The 22729-nt window shown below is 37.2% G+C and overlaps 1 protein-coding gene across 4 annotated transcripts in view; it reads right to left on the bottom strand.

The window, feature by feature from the left end:
* The window catches only part of wdfy3 (WD repeat and FYVE domain containing 3), an 89991-nt gene that overhangs the window by 16551 nt on the left and 50711 nt on the right, over nt 1–22729 (bottom strand). For 3 of the 4 annotated variants that reach the window (XM_067438414.1, XM_067438412.1, XM_067438415.1), the window contains 24 exons: nt 19524–19742; nt 18961–19142; nt 16485–16716; nt 16122–16282; nt 15179–15290; nt 14820–15010; nt 14162–14314; nt 12553–12626; nt 12079–12240; nt 11757–11851; nt 11360–11480; nt 10801–11018; nt 10438–10634; nt 8913–9047; nt 8121–8300; nt 7776–8009; nt 7480–7579; nt 6406–6566; nt 5224–5453; nt 3513–3622; nt 2282–2464; nt 1930–2087; nt 1766–1843; nt 1355–1582 (listed from right to left, as the gene is read on the bottom strand). In XM_067438414.1, coding sequence (XP_067294515.1) covers nt 1355–1582; nt 1766–1843; nt 1930–2087; nt 2282–2464; nt 3513–3622; nt 5224–5453; nt 6406–6566; nt 7480–7579; nt 7776–8009; nt 8121–8300; nt 8913–9047; nt 10438–10634; nt 10801–11018; nt 11360–11480; nt 11757–11851; nt 12079–12240; nt 12553–12626; nt 14162–14314; nt 14820–15010; nt 15179–15290; nt 16122–16282; nt 16485–16716; nt 18961–19142; nt 19524–19742 — 3914 coding nt within the window. The remainder of the gene's footprint in view (nt 1–1354; nt 1583–1765; nt 1844–1929; nt 2088–2281; nt 2465–3512; nt 3623–5223; nt 5454–6405; nt 6567–7479; nt 7580–7775; nt 8010–8120; nt 8301–8912; nt 9048–10437; nt 10635–10800; nt 11019–11359; nt 11481–11756; nt 11852–12078; nt 12241–12552; nt 12627–14161; nt 14315–14819; nt 15011–15178; nt 15291–16121; nt 16283–16484; nt 16717–18960; nt 19143–19523; nt 19743–22729) is intronic. The other variant, XM_067438413.1, reaches the window with a different exon arrangement.

Raw genomic sequence — 22729 nt, 5'->3', positions numbered from 1 at the left:
GTAATATGCAACAGACAGAATATTATTCAACTTCATGGCACATACTATAAAATGGATTAAAAGGGATTAGCAAACATGGGAGGGAAGGAGCTTTGTGTATGAACTATATTCAACAGGAATTAAAGCAGAGAAAACATCTCCAACAAGCAATTTAAAAGCTCTGCAGAGGCGTGAATCCAGATATGCCTCCCTGCCATGAGCCAGGCACATGTAGAAGGTTTGGGAGACATTTTATTTTACAGTTAAGCATTCAGTTCAATGCAGTTGTTTGATATCTTACAGCAAGACTAGTTTAGGCACACTTCAGTGTCTACCTGGACTGGTATGTTAACCACAGTGCCTAGTAATGGCACCTGAGAGTGATTCCAAGAAGGAAAAAATGGGTAAAAAGGCAAGAGGAGCATATGAAAGCCTTTAAGGGTCATTATGTGCATTCATTGCCATTATATGGCTAATGCTGCTCAGTTTGATAGCTCACAAAAGATCCATTCAGAGCAGATTATCAACCGCTAGTGCTATACACACGCTGACTTTCAGTGGAACTATAGGCACATTCAACAGACTTGTTTCAGTTAATGGGGTAAAATAAGGTTAAACCTAGTTACACGTACATTTTTTTCTATTTTGGGCAGTCAGAATTACCTTCTTTTTAAACAAATCTTGAAATCTCTAAGTTTACTTATATTCAGCAGCACAAACCTTATATCTCCATATATTTTTTCTCTTTTCATAAATCAATAATATTGGATACCCTTTATGTCTGTTTGTGGGTTTTGCAAATATTTAACCAATACAAAGTATTAAAAAAACTTGACTAAACCTTGAAAACCCATTGGATCCTCAAATTGTCAGTCAAACCTCATTACTCCACCCCGCCTCAACCGTCAATGAACTGCGGCACGCAGTTTGGAGCGTCTTGCTTGCAATGCAGGGGTAAGTAAAGAATTGTTTCTTTGAATAAGTACAGCACTTTTTTACTCAATAAACAAAGGCTAATGTATTTGAGGAGTGAGAATAAGTGTATGGGATTTGTCTTCGAGTCATTGAATACATCCTAATGATGAACAAAATATACATGTCCTAATTTTCCTTGAAATTCACTTGTCAAAAACTCCATTTGAGCTTGGTTTTGGTAAAATGTTAATAATATGATGACTTGTCATAAATTATGTTTGATTATTTTAAAAATTTAAACAAATACTGTGATTTTTCCACTTCCTGAAAAGTAGTTTTGGAGATACAAGGTTTCCGCTTGATATAGTATTGTCCCAAACTAACCTGTGATAAATATACACTACAGGTACCTCATCAAAATTACAACAAAAAAGAAGGGGGAAAAAGGGCAAACACTAACCTGAGTGCTTGCGTTGGGCTCAGGATCAGGCACGTAGGGATAATGAATGTAAAACATGTCATTCCGAACCATTTTCTTCCTCATTCTACAGGGTCCCTCGGTCATGTCCAACTGAAACTTGTCCAGATGGGAGCCAATAGGAGGCCCCCAGAGACCCCTTTCCCGAAGAAGCTCATATTCAATTCCTGCCCACTCATCCATTACATACTTCAGGGCATTTTGCTGCCTCTGCGGAAAAAAACAATTGCATATTTGGAATGAAAATCTATTTTTTGTATTAGTAATTCCTCTACAGTTATGATTTATTTGATTTACATGTTATAAAACATTTATTTGGCAACTACACCATGTAAAACATTTAACCAATTACTAATTCATCTTTCTATATATGTTTAAAATTGTGCTTATTACCTCTTGATGCTCCTTGTACTGCATTGCTACCAAGTCCCGAACCACAGCAATGTGTGTAAACATCCACTGGAAGGTTTCCTGTGGACAGTCAAAAATAATCAAACTGCCAAGTCCAAAAGATCAACTGTGAAAGCATTTCCACATTTTTTAAAGTTGTCACTTACCTGTGCAGAAAGGTTGTTCTTGTTCATTCCACTTTCCTTCTTGCTGCGTCGGGAGCCGGTCAATTTGGACAAACCAAAGCCACTGCTGACTCGAGACAGTTTGGACTGATTCGCTGGGGCAACAGTCTCGCCCCTGCTGATGCATTTCTTCTCATGGACTAGAAGGAAAACAAAAGTTGTTCAACACAGTAGGAGAAACACACAACAGATCAAGAGAAAAAAATAAGCAGAGTGACAAAGATAGATGTGTGAAATCAACAAGCTGCTAAAATTGAACCATGTGGGAAAATCTGCACATGAGATGCAATTATAAAGTGAACATTTGAGTGTGTTTGACTGGACATTTCCTCACCCAGATGGTTCTGCCAGCTTTTAGCAGCAGGTTCCTCTAGAGCAGGTCGGGCTGTGGCGATGTCCACATGTCCTCTGTCATTGACGGGTAAAGACACTTTAAAAATGTCCTCAAGCATTTGGCGCTTACTGTGCATGAGCTCCGTCCACACACGATTCACTGCCTTGAGCAGCAACTGACGACCTGGCACACACAATCCAAAGGAGGGCTGATTAAGTTACATGTTAATAATGGCTTTTATAAGGGTTTGTAAAAGTGTTGAAGGTAGGGATGTTAACGCTTAATCGATGATCGTTTAATTGTCGATAATACATTTAATAGATAAAAACGTATCTATCCTCGATTAAGCAGGGTCGTGCACGTGCTGCTCAAACGCGAAACATGCAGCAAACACAAGGAAAAATTAGCACTTTTACAAGAGCACCGAAGTTATGTTTAGGACCATTTTACAACTAGAGTTACACCTTCATAATGACACTTTACATGTGTATTTGCTGCCTTTGGTTGTAATTTAAGTTGTACTATTGTGTTTATTTTGTGTAGGCCAATATATATCTGATTTATCTAATAAAGGATGCATTTGGTTAACGCGGTAGTAAAGTGTGCTGGTGATAATCTTCAGGTTCATTGCATGCATCTAAAAACAGCAATGCACAACTAATAATTACTATGATTGGGACTGTCATATTACAAAATATTATAAAGAGAACAATATAGCAAGTAACTTAGTTCAAGTGTACCGGTGTTATAATAACTATGATTGGGACTGTTATATTACATAACATTAATGAGAACACTATTTTAATAAATCATTGTGAATTAATTGGGTCTAGTTGGCATTTTCAGCGCTTTGTTCCAGGACATTCTGTGTAACAGATCTAAGGTGGCGTTGGTGATCCGTTGTATTAGTCATTATAGCCTATTTGATTATTAAATAAGTCATTTAATTAAATGATCAATCACATCAACTCATTTTACAATCCTTCTAGCCCTTTATTTAGACAAAAAATGCTTCTCATTCATTTAGTAAGCAGCATTTGCACAGCCTGTCATGCTGTTGGCTATAAGCCACTGCTGTAGACGCATATTGCAGTATAAAGGCTAACAATTATTTCAATTAATTGATTGTTAATTTAAATGACGATCGATCATGGGAATTTGTGTAATCCCTAGGTATTAAATGCAATGCTTTTTGTTCACAGAAATGTTAGAAAAAGAGAAATAGAACAACCTTCGCTAACATCCTGGCTCTGGACGCTGTCCGACTCGTTCTCAGAAGGAACAGCAACATGCCAGGTGGTCATTCTGGCCTCCGCCTCCAGACCAAAGCCCTCCACACTACTGTAAGAGAACATGAAAGAGAAGTGACCTGTGGCTCGGCAATAGAGCACGCGATTCTCATACGTTTGAAGACACCCCAATGTCATTTGCTTTATCCCTGCTACTTCATGTAAACACAATCATCCTGTCAGTCAATAATATGAATTTCAATGCCAGATCACAAACTGTAAGAATAATGAACTATCATTTCAGCACATCAGACACTCGAAATCAAATCAGTTGAAGTTATTGATCTTCCTGCGTCAGCAGAGCACAGAGGCTCAGAGTAGCAGTACTGCACACTAATGTAATTCTGCTCAGTCTCTGAGCTGTTCTCATTTCTCAGTCTCTCTGAAGCCAAACTTCTGAGTCAGCCTAGATGCAGAGCCATGACAACGTAAACCTCCCCCTCAAATCTCTCACAGTGACTCACAGAACAGCAAAGCAGAGAGCTACACAATCACAAACAATTCTGAGGCCAAGAAGAAACATTTTTCACAGCTCACACTAAAGCCTGGATAGTAATTGTTTCTCGTGTGCTCATAGGGTATTTTCATCATTTACAGGGGCTAGTCAGTGATTTTATTGCTGTCTGAATACAGAATGTCAGAGTTTTTCTCCCACTTCCCATGTAAAAATCCCCATCTGAATTACAAACTTTTTTTTGACAAACACCATGGACATGTCGTAATTGAACTGAAAATTCAAATTCATAATTGAAAAGTTTTCAAGAGGAGATCACTTCAAAATTCACTGCTTATATCCTTTCTGACCACTGCAGAGCCCCGTACAGTTGCGTAATTTAGATGCATTTTTATTACTGAAATGCTGGCAAATATTTAAAAGAGCAATGTATTTCATCACCACTCAAAAAATAAAAAGAAGAAAACCAGGTAAACATTTGAAATGAGCGTTGCCAAATAACCAAGCAGCATTATGTTTATCTCATGCAAATAAGAGGCTGTATTAACTTATTTCGGCTCATTTCCATGTGGAATGAAATGACATCCTATATTCTGAGATAAAATACAAGACAGAAAACTATTTTATTTTTAATGCGTGTCTAAATATCTTCCTATTTTAAACAGATTTAAATAATGAAATAATAATTTGGATATTATTTTCTTATTATTAAATTAAATATACATTTGTTCTTACCAAGCATATGAATTTTTTTTATAGCATACAATCACGTTATTGAACATGTGAGCAGCGCGTTGCCAGGTCACCATCCGGGTTACCATCCGAATGTTTTATCACTGAGGTGGCATACAAATGTATTTTTATGGACATTACCGTCCGAATAGGGCTTTAGTCTACTATCTTACTATCTGAATAAATGCATTTATTTTTACTGCTCATATATAGTCCATGCATCTATCTAAAATTATTAGTTTATTCATTAAATTCTTTTTTATATATAATTTTCTTTTCATCAAGACTTTTTACTAATCAATTTATTTTTAACAGCAAACATCTAATCATTTATCTATTCATCTAAATGGATTTTGAATGAAACGTACAAAAAACTGACTGTCCATTCATACGCTCTAAATTCATAAACCCTTGATTTCACATAAAGTGCCTGAAAACATCATACCACCTCTATAGCTCTCTCTCACCTCCCCGTGTGTAGGTTGATCAAGCAGTGGGCTAGACAGGCCACAAACTCCTGGTCATGGTTGCCAGGTCCCAGAACAAGGTTCCGGTTTACCGTCAGGACACGCAATGAATCCAGCAGGGTGACCTGTTGCGGGACGGTCTTGTGTGGTCGTGAGAGCTGGTAAAGTATTGTTCGGTTCAGACAATGGTAGATTGAGTCCAGAGACAAACCCTGAGATCGGCGTTTGGACTGTTGAGGTACAAAAAAAACACAAAAAAACAGAAGAAAGGAGAAAAAGAGATTTGTTGAAAAACCTTGAATGCAACGAGAGAGAGAGAGAGAGAGAGAGAGAGAGAGAGAGAGAGAGAGAGAGAGAGAGAGAGAGAGAGAGAGAGAGAGAGAGAGAGAGAGAGAGAGAGAGAGAGAGAGAGAGAGAGAGAGAGAGAGAGAGAGAGAGAGAGAGAGAGACTGACTAACAGAAAGTTAATAATAGGATCAGCATATTAGATTTAGATACTGATTTCGGAAGAATCATGTGACACTGAAAACTGGAGTTATGGCTCCTGAAAATACAGTTTTGCCATCACTGGAATAAATTACTATTTAAAATATGTAAAAAATAGAAACCTTTTATTTTATTTCACAAAAACCTTCCAACCATTTATGAACAACGCAAGGGACCCAAAAACGTCATATCACAATCCTATTGATCCGATTTATTTATATGTGAATACAAGCCTAAATTACATTTGTTCATCATATAAAGAGACCATGTCTTCAGAAAATGTAGACTAAACCATTCAATTCACATGAATTAGTTACAATCTCTTTATGAACTTTTTGAAGCTTCAAAGTGGTAGTTGCGTAACTATGGAGAGTACATAATTGCCTCAGATTTGATAAAATAAAAAAATATCTTCATTTGCATTCCAAAGATGAATGAAAGTCTTATGGGTTATGAGTAAATGGTGACAATTTTAATTTTGGGGTGAATTAACCCTTTAAGGCAGTTCTAAAGGCAAAAATTGATCCAAAATTTTACAGCAAGACCTTGCCTTTGTATCACCTAATTTAGATTTTCCTTAAGTAATTCCTTAGAGAAATTTTGAGAATGGGAACAAGTGTGCTTATTTTGATGTAGGCGGTGTGAAAGCATAAATGGAAGTTACACCCTAGTATTAGGTCACAGGACTGCACTCACCTGGGTGATCAGCTGAACTATGAATTCCACCACTAGCTTGGACTCTTTATTGAACATGCCTTGCCACAGCTTATCCACCACACGCTGGGTGAAGTAGAAGACGTTGTTGACCAGAACCTGGTAACTTCCTCCTGTCGTTATGGGCAATGATGCCTCCTCACCTGTAGGAGATTTGCAATGAAACATGAAAGATTGCACACACGAATGACTTGCAGTGAAATGGTTAATAAATATATATTTACTTGGGGAACAAGGGGAAATGTGGTGGAGGTCAGATCAGCTTCAGGGGGTACACTGGCAGCTAAATGGATAATTTATTTAAAAAAGAAATATCTAATACATTTCAAACTATTATTTATTTTTATTTTTTTTCTAAATAAACTGAGCACCAAAAATGACACACAGAATGAAAAAAGTACCATAAATGTAGTTTGTATGACCCATGAGCTATATTACAGTTTTTCTGCAGCAAAATGAGAAATGTAAGAAACATACACAAAATCCCGATCATCATTATCTGAATATCATAGCATCTGCCATGGCTATCAAATCTCAATCACAAGATGACTTAAGTATTTAAATTAATAAATAATTGTTAATATACTAAATAATCTACTGGTAACTAAATATAAATGCTGAAATCAGAAAAAAATAAGTTGTAAATTTGTAAATAATAACTTAATAACTGAGGTATATACAGTTCTTGAAATTTAAAAAATAAATTTACTAAGTTAATTATGGTTAATTAATTTAATATAACCCAATTACTAAAAAAAGTTTGAAAAAAAGCTTGATTACAGCAGAAACACTAAAAATATATAAGCCTGCATGGAGGGTTTTGTATATTGGGCTGGACAACAATGGGGACTTCTAGTCAAAAAGGCTGAGAACTACTGAAATATGGTCAGTTGAAACCAGTTTTTTTTGCATATGCTGATGACTTATCTTCACTGACACCAAACCACACAGGTTGGAACAAAATGAGGGTGAGTAAATGAGTACTTTCATTTTTGGCTGATGCATTGTACCAGAGCATTTCCCTGAGCTAAACCTGATGATTGGGATGCAACTAACCCAACAGAACATCTGCTGCAAGCAGCTGCTCCATCACACTGTCCAGGATGTAGGACTGAAACTCCTTCTGCTGGGTTCTGGTGGAGCGCTCTGGTGAGGCCTGAGGACAGAGAGCAAAGTTAGTGTTTCTGCCCAACAGATGAAAACTCATATATTAGTTTCTAATAAGCAGCATGCAAAGTGCCTCAAGACGATACAAAATAAAGCCACAATGACACGTTCTGGCATTCTGTAGCTTCACTGGCAACAAATAAAATGTTTACTTGTGTTTGAGTAGATATCCGAGATGATTTTACCTCTAGTAGAAGGTCAATGATGGGGGTTTGTTTGCTGGCAGGTGTCATGCACAGGTTGTCCATGATTAGGACCCTCATGAAGTCAAAGACATACTTCTTGGCTGGGTGGTTGGTCAGGTAGGTTTTATTGCCTACATTACAGTATTCCGACTGGCTGCGGTTCATGCCTGTATCGGTCACAAAGGCTTTGAACTCTTCTGTTGGTGAGCTGGCTTCATCGTCTAAATCACTCACCTGAGGGTAAACAAGCTATACAATAAACTTCAATTGTACATCAAATGGACAAATTTTTAAAGGCCCTGAGCTCCCAAAAGCCAGTTACAATGACAAAACACAATAGCGTACCATCTCAGAGTAGGGCCGTATATTGAAGGGAAAAACTGTAGCAGCAAGTGTACACAGGAAGTCCGGGCTGTGCCACATGGGTGCCAGATCTGGGATGTTGTGATAGAGGTAGCGGAAAAATTGCATGAGAGTGATGGGATATTCTCTCAGCCAGGAACCCTCCTCCTCCGACTGCCAAGGCTGCAGGTTAAATAAAGAGAAATATCAAAAAAACATGTAAAAAAAGGTTCAATTTGCTTTACAAGTTTCACTTTAAGCATCAGTTTGTCATTAATTTCCAAATTCATCCAGAATTTTTAATCAGTTGTAGTATAAAACCATTGATGAACTACTGTCTGAATAGCAAAAGTTGGAGACAGTGTTGGGTAAGTTACTCTAAATTGATCTCTAGAGTGAAGTATCTTTAATAGTGTAACTAAGATTATTGTACAAATTACTCTCTCCAAAAAGTATTTAATAACTTATTACTTTTAATTAATTCAAATAAATAATACAAAACTACATAAATTATTCTTATTAACTGACCAAAGTATTACAAATGTTAGAAGAATACATAAAAGCATGCATTTTAGACTTAGACTTTTTAAATGTTAATGTTAATTCCACAATCGCATTATTTATATATTAAGTTCAGTATTTAGTATTTAGATCAATTACATTGGAAGTAACTGTAATTAAATTACAGAAAAAATAAGAGTAATCCCTTACCTTGTTTTTCAAGTGAAAATTAATGAAATTACAGTAACTAATTACTTAGTAACTAGTTGCACCCAGCACTGTTTGGAGACTCACCAGGTTGAGCATGCTGCGCAGCATGGCCAGGAGCAGGAACGCTGCTTCAGTGCACATGTTGTGAATGGAGCCCACCACTGTAGCGCTGGAGGCTGGGACGCCAAATATGAACGCCCAGATCGAGTCCAGGTCAAACTGTGTGAGAAGATGGGTACACCTCAATAATTATTATTGTTAAATATATATATACACTAAATAAATTATTAAATACCATCAAATTATTATTATTACATATAATTAATTAATAGTTTGCTATAGTTAGGGTTAGTTCACACAAAAATGAAAATTATTTAATTAATTACTCACCCTCATGTCGTTGGACACCCGTAAGACCTTCGTTCATCTTCGGAACACAAATGAAGATATTTTTGTTGAAAGCTGATGGCTGAGAAAGGCTTCAGATAGGCCTCCATTGGCATTCAGAACATTCCCACTCACAAGACCCATAAAGGCATTAAAGACGTCGATACAAAGTCCATCTCACTACAGGGGCTGTACAATAATTTTACAATCCGACAAAAATAATTATAGTGCGCACAAAAATCTAAATTACGACTTTATCCACCAAGTTATTGATGTGAACTCGAAGCATTCGCGAGAATATGACGCAGCTCCACCGTTTGAATACATGACCCGGAAGCTAGGAGGAGCGCCGCTATCACACTAGTTCGTGTCCGAGACCTACACAGAAGACAATAACTTGCCGGATAAAGTCATTATTTAGATTTTTTTTTCTGCACAAAAACTATTCTCGTCGCTTCGTAAAAATTATTGTACAGCCCCTGTAGTGAGATGGACTTTGTATCGACGTCTTTAGTGCATTTATGGGTCTTGTGAGTGGGTCAGTGGGAATGTTCTGAATGCCAATGGAGGCCTTTCTGAAGCCATTCACAGCCATCAGCTTTCAACAAAAATATCTTCATTTGTGTTCCGAAGACGAACGAAGGTGTTACGGGTGTCCAACGACATGAGGGTGAGTAATTAATTAAATAATTTAAAATTTTGGGTGAACTAACCCTTTAATTATTTAAAGAATAATAATAGTTTAAAAAAAGTTTGAAAAAGCATACACAGTGGTGACACTACAATGCTCTAACACAGAGAAACAAGTGCCGATGGTTAACATTTGCATAAAGCACTCATGATTGAATGGATGGATGATGAAGTGAAAACAATTTGAATTTTAAACACTAGTATAGTTTAAATTCAGCAAGTAACCTTAAAATATAGTGTGATCAAAGGGTTTAAGGTTACATTTGTTTTTAAAACATGTTTTTGATTTTAATTAAAACAAAGAAATAATATGTTGTGAAATTATTTCAGATTCTGCTATATTTCTAGGTCAATAATGATAAAAGAAAATTGGTCACATTGCACTTGTGTAAAGAGGAAATAGTTCAATTAGTTTCAGTTCAATGTCTTTACACAAACTGCAGATAAAGCACTCAAATGTAGATAATACAAATTATTTCACAATCAACACAATCAAGTTTGATTAGTAGGGAAAAAAGGTTTGCATACTGACATGTACCTGCAGGCTGTCAGGCAGCTCTGTGATTGGCTGCTGGAGGAAGAGGGCCATGAGCATGAAGTAGATTTCTGGAACATTGGTGTGTTTGGGCAATAGAGTTTGCAACACAGGGAATCCTGGGAAATGGCAGGCATCTCGGTTGATTTCACGAACTGTCGACCTGCCCCCTGCACTGCGGCCCACATTAAAACCTGAAAGGAGATAAGAGCGAAAGAAATGTTATGATGATGCTATAATACTATACGTGTAGTGGTTGTTCTTATTATTATTGTCATCAAATACCATTATAGTATAATGATAGTTATTTTTTAACATCTATATAATCATCAAATATGATTATATAGGTCTCCTTCTCACCCAGAACAGTGCCGATCTTATTAGTGAGCACAGAGTCTGTGTGGTCCAGCCACCCTCCTCCAGTCAGGCCCTCTTTAAACCGGCTCAGGATGGATTGGTTACTCAGCAACACCACCAAGATCAAGAGAGCTGCCGTCACCGTGCTGGAGTGAATGTGTTCTTCCATAAACATCAGCAACCAATCAAAACCCAAGGTGCGCACAAGCTCATCGCATGCCCTGTGGGAGGTAGCAGAAAGGAAAATTTAGGGTGATCAATATGAAGGCGAAACTTACAATTATATTTTATAATATTTTAAGTCAACAGGCATAATTTACAATTAAATGGTGTGTTCTGCTAAAAAATTTCACACACAAAGAACATACACTAAGTGCACTTTTAAGCAATAAAAGCACTTGGGTCAAACTAAATCATTTTGGACACAAGTGTCCAGTTCCATCAGTATCCAAACCCATATATCATCCCAAAACCAGCAGACTCAGGTAACAATGTTACAGATGCTGTAAAGCTTTCAGAAGTCTAATAATCCACCCATGATTTAATAAGGAGCATCACTCACTGTGCATTAACAGTGCTCTTCTCTTTGCAGCTGAAAAGCTGTTTGAGCAGGATATCCAGCAGTCTGTTCCGCAGAAGAATCAAGTTGGACGACAGGAGGCCTCCAAACTCATCATCAGCCCCTGTTAAAACACCAAGGAAGAAGAGGTGAGGTCAAATTTAATGTTGCTTGCTGAAATGTTTTGGGGGAATCCCAATCATTTAAATTGGTATCTGCGCGATTGGGAATTTTATTAAGGTTGAAATATCCCCATGCAGTTTTCATTTTCCATCCAAGATTTTTTTCACACAATTTGGATGTTGACCAAAATAATGCTTCTGGGTCTGAAAGGGTCTGAGATGTTAAGATAAAATGCTTCTTTGATACTAAGCTAAACTTACAAAAAAAGATGACCAACCTCTGTCGATCTTCTCCTCATTGGTGTTCTCCATAATGACAAACTTCTCACAGACTGCAAATGTTGGTAATGTTGAAGAGATGAACTGGCCAAACCTTTGGCATAAAAAAAAAGAAAAAATAATTTAGGTTTTTATTTATTATATAATTCTTAGACGACAGAATTTATTCTTCGAATCACGTCTGCTTCTAAACACAGTATATTATGTGGCAACTGAAACAGTTAAAAATCAAATCGGATTGTGTTAATTCTGATTCAGATTAAGTCTTCTCCTTTCTGTGGTTTAACACACGTTTAGAAGTGCCTGCATCTATGTCTATACCTGAGCAGGTCATATGAGTTGGGGAAGCCCTGCAGCAGGAGACTGAGGACATTGCCGATGGCAGCGATGGTGGGCTGAGACAGAGACTGATCCCTCAGAGTCAGCAGCAGTTTGGGGATCAGCTGGAACTCCCGCAATAGTTTGCCATTCTTAGCAGCTTCACTGATAACAGAAACACTGTGTTATTGATAAAAGTATAATTCATTTCTATGAATTTAGATCACTTTTTTAGAAAATTTAGAAAAGTATTTTCATCAAATAATTGCAGCCTTGGTGAGCATAAGAGCACATGTAGTTCTATAACTGCTTCTGGGTCTCAATCATAATGCACATGCTTAATGTGCACTATCAACCTTCAATAGGGCTTAAAAGTATAGAGAGCTAAAAGAAATGTCCTTTACATTGCAAAAAGGTTTCAATCAGTTGCCCTGAATCAAGGATTCAGTAAGGAATGGTGAAGTACAGATGGATTACCTGGATTCAGTCAAAAGTTCAATGAAGTGCTCAAACAGAGAGAGGTGCAGTTCATAGGGAGCATGAAGCCAAACCTGAAACACCACAAAATTATTTAAAAAAAAATTAAATGTGTATATCGTAAAAAACCTGACACATTTTTGATCTTCTGAAATTGAAAAGTTTCAGAACTAAAGACCATTTACAGAGCCTGTTTACTGTTAACTAGTCACTTCATGCATTTTTACTGATTAGAGAGCTAATCCGATTTCTTAAAACGGTTTCTTTTACCGCTACAAACATACAGCTACATAAATGCATCTCCGCAAAACAATATAAATCCGAACATCAATTCCCGTGCTATATTGCACATTTAACAGAGATCACACAAACAAAAGCAACAGATATGAGCTGCATTTCATTTATCATCAGTTAATTTCAAGATTAAAGACCGAAAGAGAAAGAAGAGAAAGCAGCATCAGCACTGGTAAGTTTATTAACACCTCTTTTAATGAGAACTAATCTGTTTGGCATTGCATCCTTGAGCTTTAGGAAGCAATGCCAAACTTTCAGTTTCATTTATTCATTGGCTTGCTGAGAAGATAGGCTACTCATTTGCAGTGGGCCATATCTATGGCAATGCGTGTTGCTGTAGTGCTGTCATATCTGGCAAGTCATCTGGCATACTGGAAGCCATTTTAACACGCTCTTTTTTTTGAAGGAATATAATTTACTGTGGCTTCAACAACTAAATGTGACCCTGGACCACAAAACCAAAGCTGAACAAACAGGTTTTCCTTTCCGTTGATGTATGGTTTGTTAGGATATGACACTATTTGACAGAGATACAACTATTTGAAAATCTGAGGGTGCAAAAAAATCTAAATAAGAAAATCGCCTTTAAAGCTGTCCAAATGACGTACTTAGCAATTCATATTACTACTAATAATACATTACATATTTACCGTAGGAAATTTACAAAGTATCTTCATGGAACATGATCTTTACTTAATATCTAAATTAATTTTGGCATATAAGAAAAATCTATAATTTTGACCCATACAATGTATTGTTAACTATTGCCACAAATATACCCGTGAAGCATATGACTGGTTTTGTGGTCTAGGGTCACAAATGTATTTACAATTGTCCAGTTTCATCTGGAATGTGTCTCAAAACACCTCTGGAAGTAATTTAGATCGATAATAAAAATGTCTCGAAAGCATTTTGGATGGCATTTTCACAATCAGATAGCTAATCATATAAGAGAATATGCTTTAAGTGATTTGATTTTTTTCTTACAATACTGGTCAAATACGTTTTAAATCACTTGCATAAAAAGATAGGTTGGTTAGCAAAGCGGCTTTGTTTATGCAACTGGCCACAGGTGTAAACAGGCCCACTGAAACTACGCTGCAAGAGCAAAACTGTTGGATTTCTTATGGCAGAAAGCTTAGAAACGTGCCTGCAGTTAAATTTTCTACAAGGCCACTGATCATGTCAGTTTGGGATATTTATAGATCTTGACTGGATGTTTAAAAGAGGTCATTCTTTAACTCAAAAGAGGTTTATCTGCTGGATGTGAGTAACTTAAAAAAAATCTGCATGGGTCCTCATGTGAGCTTCACACCTCAAAATCACACAGCAGGTCCTGGAAGGCTGTGGAGTTCGGGATGATGGAAGTCTCGTGGCCACTATCCACAGTTCCAACCAGGGAGAAGGTCAAGTGCAGAATATGGCTGTTCAACAGAGGTCGTTTCTTCTTCAGCAACATGGCCAACAGCTACAACATAACAGATGACACTCAGTTAAAGGAGATCTTTCAGGCAATGATCTAAAGCTGACAGGAAACCACAGGATCTATGCAAAAGAATGCTCTGCTATATTTACGTTAATCTACTCATTTCAGGATTTAGTGAACCAAACAGTTTAAACACAGACTGCAACGCAACACTCAGGCATTCATTTTCCTTACAGAGTGACAGCACAATCAACATTAGCTCTATGAAACATTGCATTCTCTATACAGACCCCATTAAAGCAGCAGAGAAATAAAACAATGCACCATCTGTTATGCTTAAACTAGCACATCCCAGCATGCCCCACCCTTACGAACCCCCACTTATCACATCAGTTGGCTGTCAGCGGTCACAACAGCCCAGGCTTACTGTTAGCATTTAATTTGCCACCTCATTGGCTCATAACATCCTACAGCTACAGCTGCAGCTGCAGAGAACAGAGGGCATTCTCAGTTCAAAGTTCAATAAGTAATTGTTATTGCAGCCCACCTGGTAGCCTTTGATACGCTCCATCTCCTTGCTAGCTAGCGGGTTGCTCTTGACAACACAAACTAAAGCTTTTACTGCAGCATAGAGACCCTCTACGTCTGACGCCATGGCAACCAGGCCCAGAATGGCAGCTGCTCCTCCAATGTACTGGAGGTTGGTGGCCACTGGTTTGGTTACGAAGGCGCGCACACCTACATGGAACAAGATTGCAGCTATAAATACATGACTGAGAGAAAGGGCTGGTTGATTCATTTTCAATTCATGTTCAACATTCAACTTTTCAAATGTTTTATTCTGCAAAAAAAACTCATAGATCTCCACTGTCCTTATGATAACAGCACACAAACACACACACTCACCCAGGTAACCTATGACCGCAGATCCAATGGTTCTGGCCGGTCCGTTGAGATGGCCAACTGCATTATGGACGAGCTTGACTGGTGTGGCACTTTCATGAGAGGAAACCCCAAGCTGAAAGGGGATGGAAATAATAACTCTGAGCAGCTTTCCAAACATGGTAATTCAAATCATTACTGAGGGTCAATTTCTGCAGAATTGGAACACTCTACCTACATAAAACTGTCCAATACTGCACTTTGCATTCTGCAAATGATCTCATAAAATTTGTAAAGAACATATCAGTCTTTAAGTCTGCCGTTTACCACAAAAAGCTCTACCGATTTTTTAATGTCCTCATTTATGCAGAACTTTAACACTACAAAATGTGCCCCTCTTGTCCACGCCTCTATTGAAGATTTTTGTTGATTTCGGCTTTCAACTAGCAATAACAGTAAAGTACCGTACAAGGATGCATTAAACATGTACCCTGAAGAATTCTGCATCAAATATAAAGTAAAAATCTGCACATTCCATATACACTACATTTTAAGAGGTTTTTATTTTTATTTTTTTATTTTTTGCTTTTAAAGAAATTAATCCTGAATTCAGAAAAGATGCATTAAATTGCCAAGTGACAATGAAGAGAACAGTAACATATTTCTGTGGTTCAAATAAATGTTGTTTTCATTTCTTTTATTACTTTCCATTTATCAAAGAAACCTAAAAAAAACTGTTTCCAACATTATTAATCATATAACTAATAAGAAGAAATGTTTTTGAGCACCAAATCAGCATTTTAGAATGATTTCTGAAGGGTTAAGGCTGGAGTATGATGCTGAAAATTGCAATATATATATATATATGTATTAACCATTAAAGAAATGATTGAATAATTAACAATTATTGCATTAAAATATATATAATTTTAGCATTAAGATGCAGTAAGAGGGTGAGACTGCTTACCTGTTTGGCAATGGCTTTGCTGTCCAGTTTGTTGTAGACCTTTCTTATCTTGGCCACAGTGAGACTAGATACAGAGTGAGCAAAGAGACTGAAGGAGACCTTCTCTTCAGGGACCAACGCAACAGGACAGGGCGGCACAGCCTCAGTCTTTGAGTCTTTACCTGGAGATATTAGAAGAAACCCTGTCACTATCATAAGCCACAATAAGCAACTACAGAAGCAAATACCTGCATTTTAGATACGACAAAAGATTAAACATTTCATAATTTCAACAACCATTAACTTACAATAAACATCTACTTTAAAGATTATGCATCTTTCAGTCTCTAGTTATCCACCCAGTGTGATATAACAGGTACTTACACGGCAGGTAAACAGCTTGGAAACTGCCTACATAATTGGGTCCCAGCTCATAAATGGCAGCTACACTGGCAGCAGGCAGCACCTCCTCCAGAAAGTGAGTGGGCCCCAGTCGCCAGACAAGAGTGGAGAGCTGGCGCTGGGCAGGTGGTGTGCCGATGTAGCTGTACACCGTGCTCACCACAGGTGGGTTTGTGGATGCAGAGCCGCCGGGAGCATTGTGAACGTAGTGAAGCTACAAAGACAAGCACAAGTTAAGCTGAGTGATCCCAAGTAATTGAAACCCTGGAATACACTAACATCTTAAAATCTGAACATGTTGAAGGCAACACTAGGCATCATACAGTTTCCAACTTTGTAAATAGTTACAGAGGCCCTGTTTACACCTGGTATTAAGATGCGCTTTGGTCGATCGGATCACATGGACAACACTAAATACAAGTGTAAACAGAGTCTAAAACATTCAGAGCTTGTTCACTTTCGATCACTTCCAGAGATAGTTGAAAATGCATTAGGTGTTTATGTGGTGGAATGTGTTCAAACAGCCACAAAAGACCATTTACTCTCCGCCCTGCTGACCTGATGCGTAAACATTATTGGAAGCCCGCGAGCCAGATGGGATTTGAACTTTGTAGGCTGAAGACCCAAATTTGCTTAAAGATGAAAAACGTACCAAGCACAATGTTCTCTTATGTCAAATTCTAAGAGCTTATTTCATCCACAGACCTGAAAAGGCTCATACTTTTACCCACCCATAGACCCTCCCCTCAAAGAAATCAGGACAGAAGTGGTTAAAAGAGGACAAAAGAGATGAAATTGTTGAATAAAGTAATTATTTTTGTTTGTTTTTGCACAAAAAAAGTATTCTCATAGCTTCATTAAATTGAGGTTAAACTACAGGACTCACATGGACTATTTTAACATTTTTACTACCTTTCTGGACCTTGAATTAAATAGCTGTCTGAGAGGGATCAAAAATATCTTCATTTGTGTTCGGAATATGAATGAACTATCCCTTTAATACCAGGTGTAAACAAGGCCTGAGAAAAACTGGGCATCATACACTACCAGGCATCTAAAAATCTTATAAAAAAATAAAAAAACATGGTTATTTTAATGAAGATATTAACCAGGTTTAATATCCTCTGACTGATCAAAGTCTGTGCAAATTTACACACTACACAAATTTCTGTAAAATCGGTCAACTAAACTCTGCAAACTGGCTCTGGCATCATCTTGTCCAGAATATAAATCAGGTGTAAAATTTAGGCAAAAAAGTGTATTCCAGCCTCAAGACTTTAGGCTGAAAATCACTTAAACGTATCAGGCCAACAGCTGAGTTTTACCCACATTTGCCACTTAAGCCCTATTTGCACGGGACTAGTATTATCTGGGGATCTCTGGTGATGTGTAATAATTGCAGAGAATGTCTGTGATCTTAATCTTGTGTGAATCGCCCATGTCTGTCATTTGTAAAGTAAAAATTCCCCTGTAAATGACCTACCATATTTCACTGAGGTCCTGTGATAATATTACTCCTGTGCGAATTGGCATCTCTGTGATTTGGCCAGTATTAGGCGGATCGTATATATTTTTGCAAGGTTTTTGTTTCCTGTGCGCATTTGTATCTTTATCTTTCATGAAGAATGGAGGCTGCATTCATAATGGCCATCGTTATGAATTTCCACATGGGTTATAAACCTTCACTTTAGAATGAGTTCGAATTCGGGAGCAAATTGCCTGCATGGTGTGTTTAATATTAATATCAATACTATTCTTAATGAAAAACATAACAACAGATCAGTACAATGACAAGCTCGCTTAAATGGGCGCTTTTACATTTAACTTTGAAACTTAATCTTCTGCCGAATATTGTCAGCTTCTCACTCGAGATAAATTAAACCTGATTCCTGCTGTCTGTGCTCAGTTCAGTTTTAAATTGTAGCGTATGTTGTCTAACTGAACAAAATATTTGTATTACTATAAAACTATCAAAACGATATCGATACATATGACTGTTTATGATTTCACACAGCTATATCTATAACGGAAAAACTTTTAATCAACATCATATCCGGGAGATAAGTCAGTATATTTGAGTAAAATCACAGGCGTTGCTTATCCTGTGCAAATGCGCCACGCAAAACTCAGATGTGGGGGAGTAATTTTTAAATCACAGAGGTCCCTAGATAATACTAATCCTGTGCGAATAGGGCTTTAGTGTTCATTTTGGATTTAGCAAATGATGTGTGTGGGTCAGACAGGTTCAGAACTATTGATCATTTGACAGTAGTTGTGGGAACTGGCGATTTAGCCACTAATGAAGCACGCGGAATCACCAGATTTCAGATCTGACGGCAGTTTTACACTATGCTAAAGTGAGAAATTGAAATCTGCAAAAACCTTTGTGCATAAAAAATAACGCCACCGTAACGTTTCCCATTACTTTTAGTCAAAACAAAACTAAGGTGGGCCACACCTTGACCGTGCTGACCATCTGGCCATCGATGTAGAGAGTCGCCATGCTGTTCTTCAGCATTCCTTTGCTCATAACCAACACCAGGTGGTGCCACTGTCCCTCGGTGATGAGGTCAGCACAGCGGAAGCGAGCACAGCAGGGCAGGATCTCATAGAAGGAGGACTCCTCACTGAAGTCATCCACTGCGAGGGGAGAGAGGAAATTATGTCACGTCACTAACCACAGACAAAGGAACTTTTCCTCTGCGTTTCAGAAGGAACAGGCTCTTAAATCCTACATAAAAATGGTTTAATAGTCTATCAACAGTTTGCCTCCAAAACATAAGCGTGTTGACATCACAAGCAAAACAAGTTTATTTGAATTGTTGGTTTAATATGTTTACAAACAACAGAATTAAATATACATTTTAAAAGTTTGCCTTTTTTTTCTTTTCTTTTTCTCAAGCTTCCTTAATCTGGGTACAGAGGAACAAAGGTTGAAATGGTCTTCTGATTCACAAATTCCACGTCATTAAAACTTTGCTGACTAAAGAGTTAGAACAGGAAGTTGTAGGAAACACTTGCCGTAGGTCTGAAGCAGCTCTTCTTTGGTGGACACAATGAGAGATCGGTCCTTAGCAGACAGCACAATGGCCAGGCACACGTAGTGCTGCTCAGATGAAGTGGCCCGTCGCACCACCGTGAGCAGACGCACAGGGTGACTCTGGGGCGGCGTGCTGAAGCGCTCAACGCAAAACCACGTTGAGTAGCTCAGGCCAGACGGGGGTGGAAAGAAACGCTCGCCTGGAGAGATAAAAATTAGGATATTTAATATTAGAGGTTATTCTTTTTGTTTGTGTGTGATTTTGATATAGGATGAAACAACAGTAGCACCTGTACAGTGCTACATGTATATTATGTGTCGATTATTTTCAGAATAGCTTTTTATTGGCCAGATAAGACCTCTTTTAGATTCTGATGCTGCTTGAACAGGCGATGAATGGTAAAGTGTTTCCTATTAGACAAAGTATACAGTGGGTTCCCAAAGTCAGAGACCACTAGTGAAAATATGTTTTTTGTTTGTTTTTCCATTACAAATGACGTTTGGGGGTCAGTTTTTTCTCTCTCTCATTGATAATGTATTTAATATTGTGCTGACAATAGTCATCTGTGCACTTTATTTGTCTTTTTGTTCTGTACACAATTGTCATTCTTATGAGTCAAAATGGTAGTACACATATTTTTATTTCAGTTTTATATTCATTGGTTTAAATGACTTTACAACATTTATGAATCTGTATCCTGATCAATGCCTTAACTGCCCTGTCAAATGGTCATCCGTCTTTGTATGCATTTGTCCTTCAAATGTTCTGTTGTTTTGTCATAGGTTATTTTATATTAATGTTTTTTTTATTACTTTATTCCCTTTTTTCTCACAGTTGTCATTTTTCCATTTGTTCTGTGAAAAATAAAATAAATAAAATAAATAAATAAATAAATAAATAAATGTGTAGAATATTTTATATATTTTTGGGAAATTAATTGCTTATGCCCACCAAGTCTGCATTTATTTGATCACAACAAGTAAAACAAGTAATATTGTAAAATATAATACAATTGAAAATAAAGTTATTCCATTTTAATATACAATTTATTCCAGTCATCAATGTCACATGTTTCTTCAGAAATCCTTCTAATAAAGAAAAATGTCTTATTATTATCAATGTTTAAAAAACTTGTTCTGCTGAATATATTTGTGAAAACTGTCATATATTTTTTCAGGATTATTTAAGGAATATGAAGTTTCAAAGGCTGAATAAAATTATTAATTTATTTTAAAAAGAATTGTGTGTAACTTATCAGCATAACAATTAAAGTATATTTAAAAAAAAAAAATGAATGCTTTGTATTTCTTTTAATCATTTTTTTCAAGTTCAAATGTTTGTATTGAGTTTGAGGTCCAACATTGTCACCGAATAAATCTTCCAGGACTAATGATCATATACATAATGATCTATTCATTCAACTGCATAATTATATATTAGATCAAGTGCACATTCTAGAAAATTTAGCCTAAGCTACTTTGATACACTAAATCCACTTCAGCTTGTACCCTAAACCCAGGAAACTCCTGGAAGAGAGACAGGAACAATGAACTAGACTGCAGGGGATCTGAATGAAACTCTCTGAGCAAGAAATGATGATGTCATCGACGAAAATGGGTCAGAGGATATGATGCAGGAGTCTATCTATAAATACTGAAATCATCCATTTATATTCAACAGAGGAAGAGAGAGAGAGAGAGAGAGAGAGAGAGAGAGAGAGAGAGAGAGAGAGAGAGAGAGAGAGAGAGAGAGAGAGAGAGAGAGAGAGAGAGAGAGAGAGAGACGAGGGAAAGGAAATAGGAAGGATGAACGCTGAGAGAGATGGTAAAATAAAGAAAGAGAGGAAGTGAGAGAGATGGAGAGATGGAGAGGCAGCAAGCCCTGAATCACCTCATTAATACTACATAGGCACTTGTACGCCCACTCAGGGCTGCTGTGAGCCGGTGGCACTCGAACAGGAGCAAAGCTACACAAACAATTTCTGTCAAGTTTCCCTCTTTTCTCAAGACTCCACCATTTTTGCAAAAATTCAATCACAGTGCTGTGCTGCTGTTCGCTCTATCTCCCGCCTGTCATGAGCCAAGACGCTTCTAAAAATCTGTCAAGCTGCCATACCACCCTTTGCCATCCCACGTTTGTAAAAAAAAAATGTTTAGTTTGAAATACTTGATTCTGATTGGTCAATCACATAACAACTGATAAACTATATTTCACCACTGTCCATGGCAACATACCAGTGCTATTTTCATCTCTCTCATACCATCCCATGGCCTTCTTACATCAACACTGGTTAGAATAGCTAATTGGCACCATACATTGGTACTGATTTTACTTTACATATATAGCTAAGAAGTTAAAGCAAGGAATGAAAAATTAAGACAGATAATTTAAAATAAAGACATGTAACACTGTGGCTAAGGCTGCATTTTCATCAAGTAATATTGTGTTTTTTATATAATAATAATATATAATATTTTGAAATGAGCTAGATAACATCACCGTTTTGTCCAGAGTGACTGTACAGCCTAATCAAACTCTGTTGCAACATTTTCCTGTTTAACACTGTGAAGCTGCTTTGAAACAATCGTCATTGTAAAAGCACTATATAAATAAAGTTGACTTGACTTGATATGAACTATCAGAAATCATTACACTTGTTTTCTACATTGTAACAGATATTTAAAGTAAGATAATAAAATAATATTAACTCAAATACATAGACGTGACCTATCCATTAATCTGGTAAGTAGCGATGTAATAAGTCGGATGATGTACAATCAGCTGATCATTACTCTCTGGGATCCCAATTAACAAGAAAATGTTATTGCGATAATGACATGCTTTCTGTACATTATCTTTACCTTAAAGGGTTAGTTCAACCAAAAATGAAAATGATGTCATCAATTATGTCATTAATGACCCTCATGGCATTCCACACCTGTAAGACCTCCGTTCATCTTCGGAAAACAGTTTAAGATATTTTATATTTAGTCCGAGAGCTTTCTGTCCCTCCATTGAAAATGTATGTACGGTATACTGTCCATGTCCAGAAGGACCAGAAAGTTAATAATAACATCAGACTTGCATTTTTTTGCTCAGCCATATTTATTTGAACCCTAATACATGGGCGCACCATATAACACGTCAGCAGCGTCACTGAACGCAGATTGAAAACAGACCCGGACG

Source organism: Pseudorasbora parva, chromosome 3 (genome assembly GCF_024679245.1).
Source record: "Pseudorasbora parva isolate DD20220531a chromosome 3, ASM2467924v1, whole genome shotgun sequence".
Classification (NCBI taxonomy): Eukaryota; Metazoa; Chordata; class Actinopteri; order Cypriniformes; family Gobionidae; genus Pseudorasbora; species Pseudorasbora parva.
This window is presented reverse-complemented; position numbering and strand designations above follow the sequence as displayed.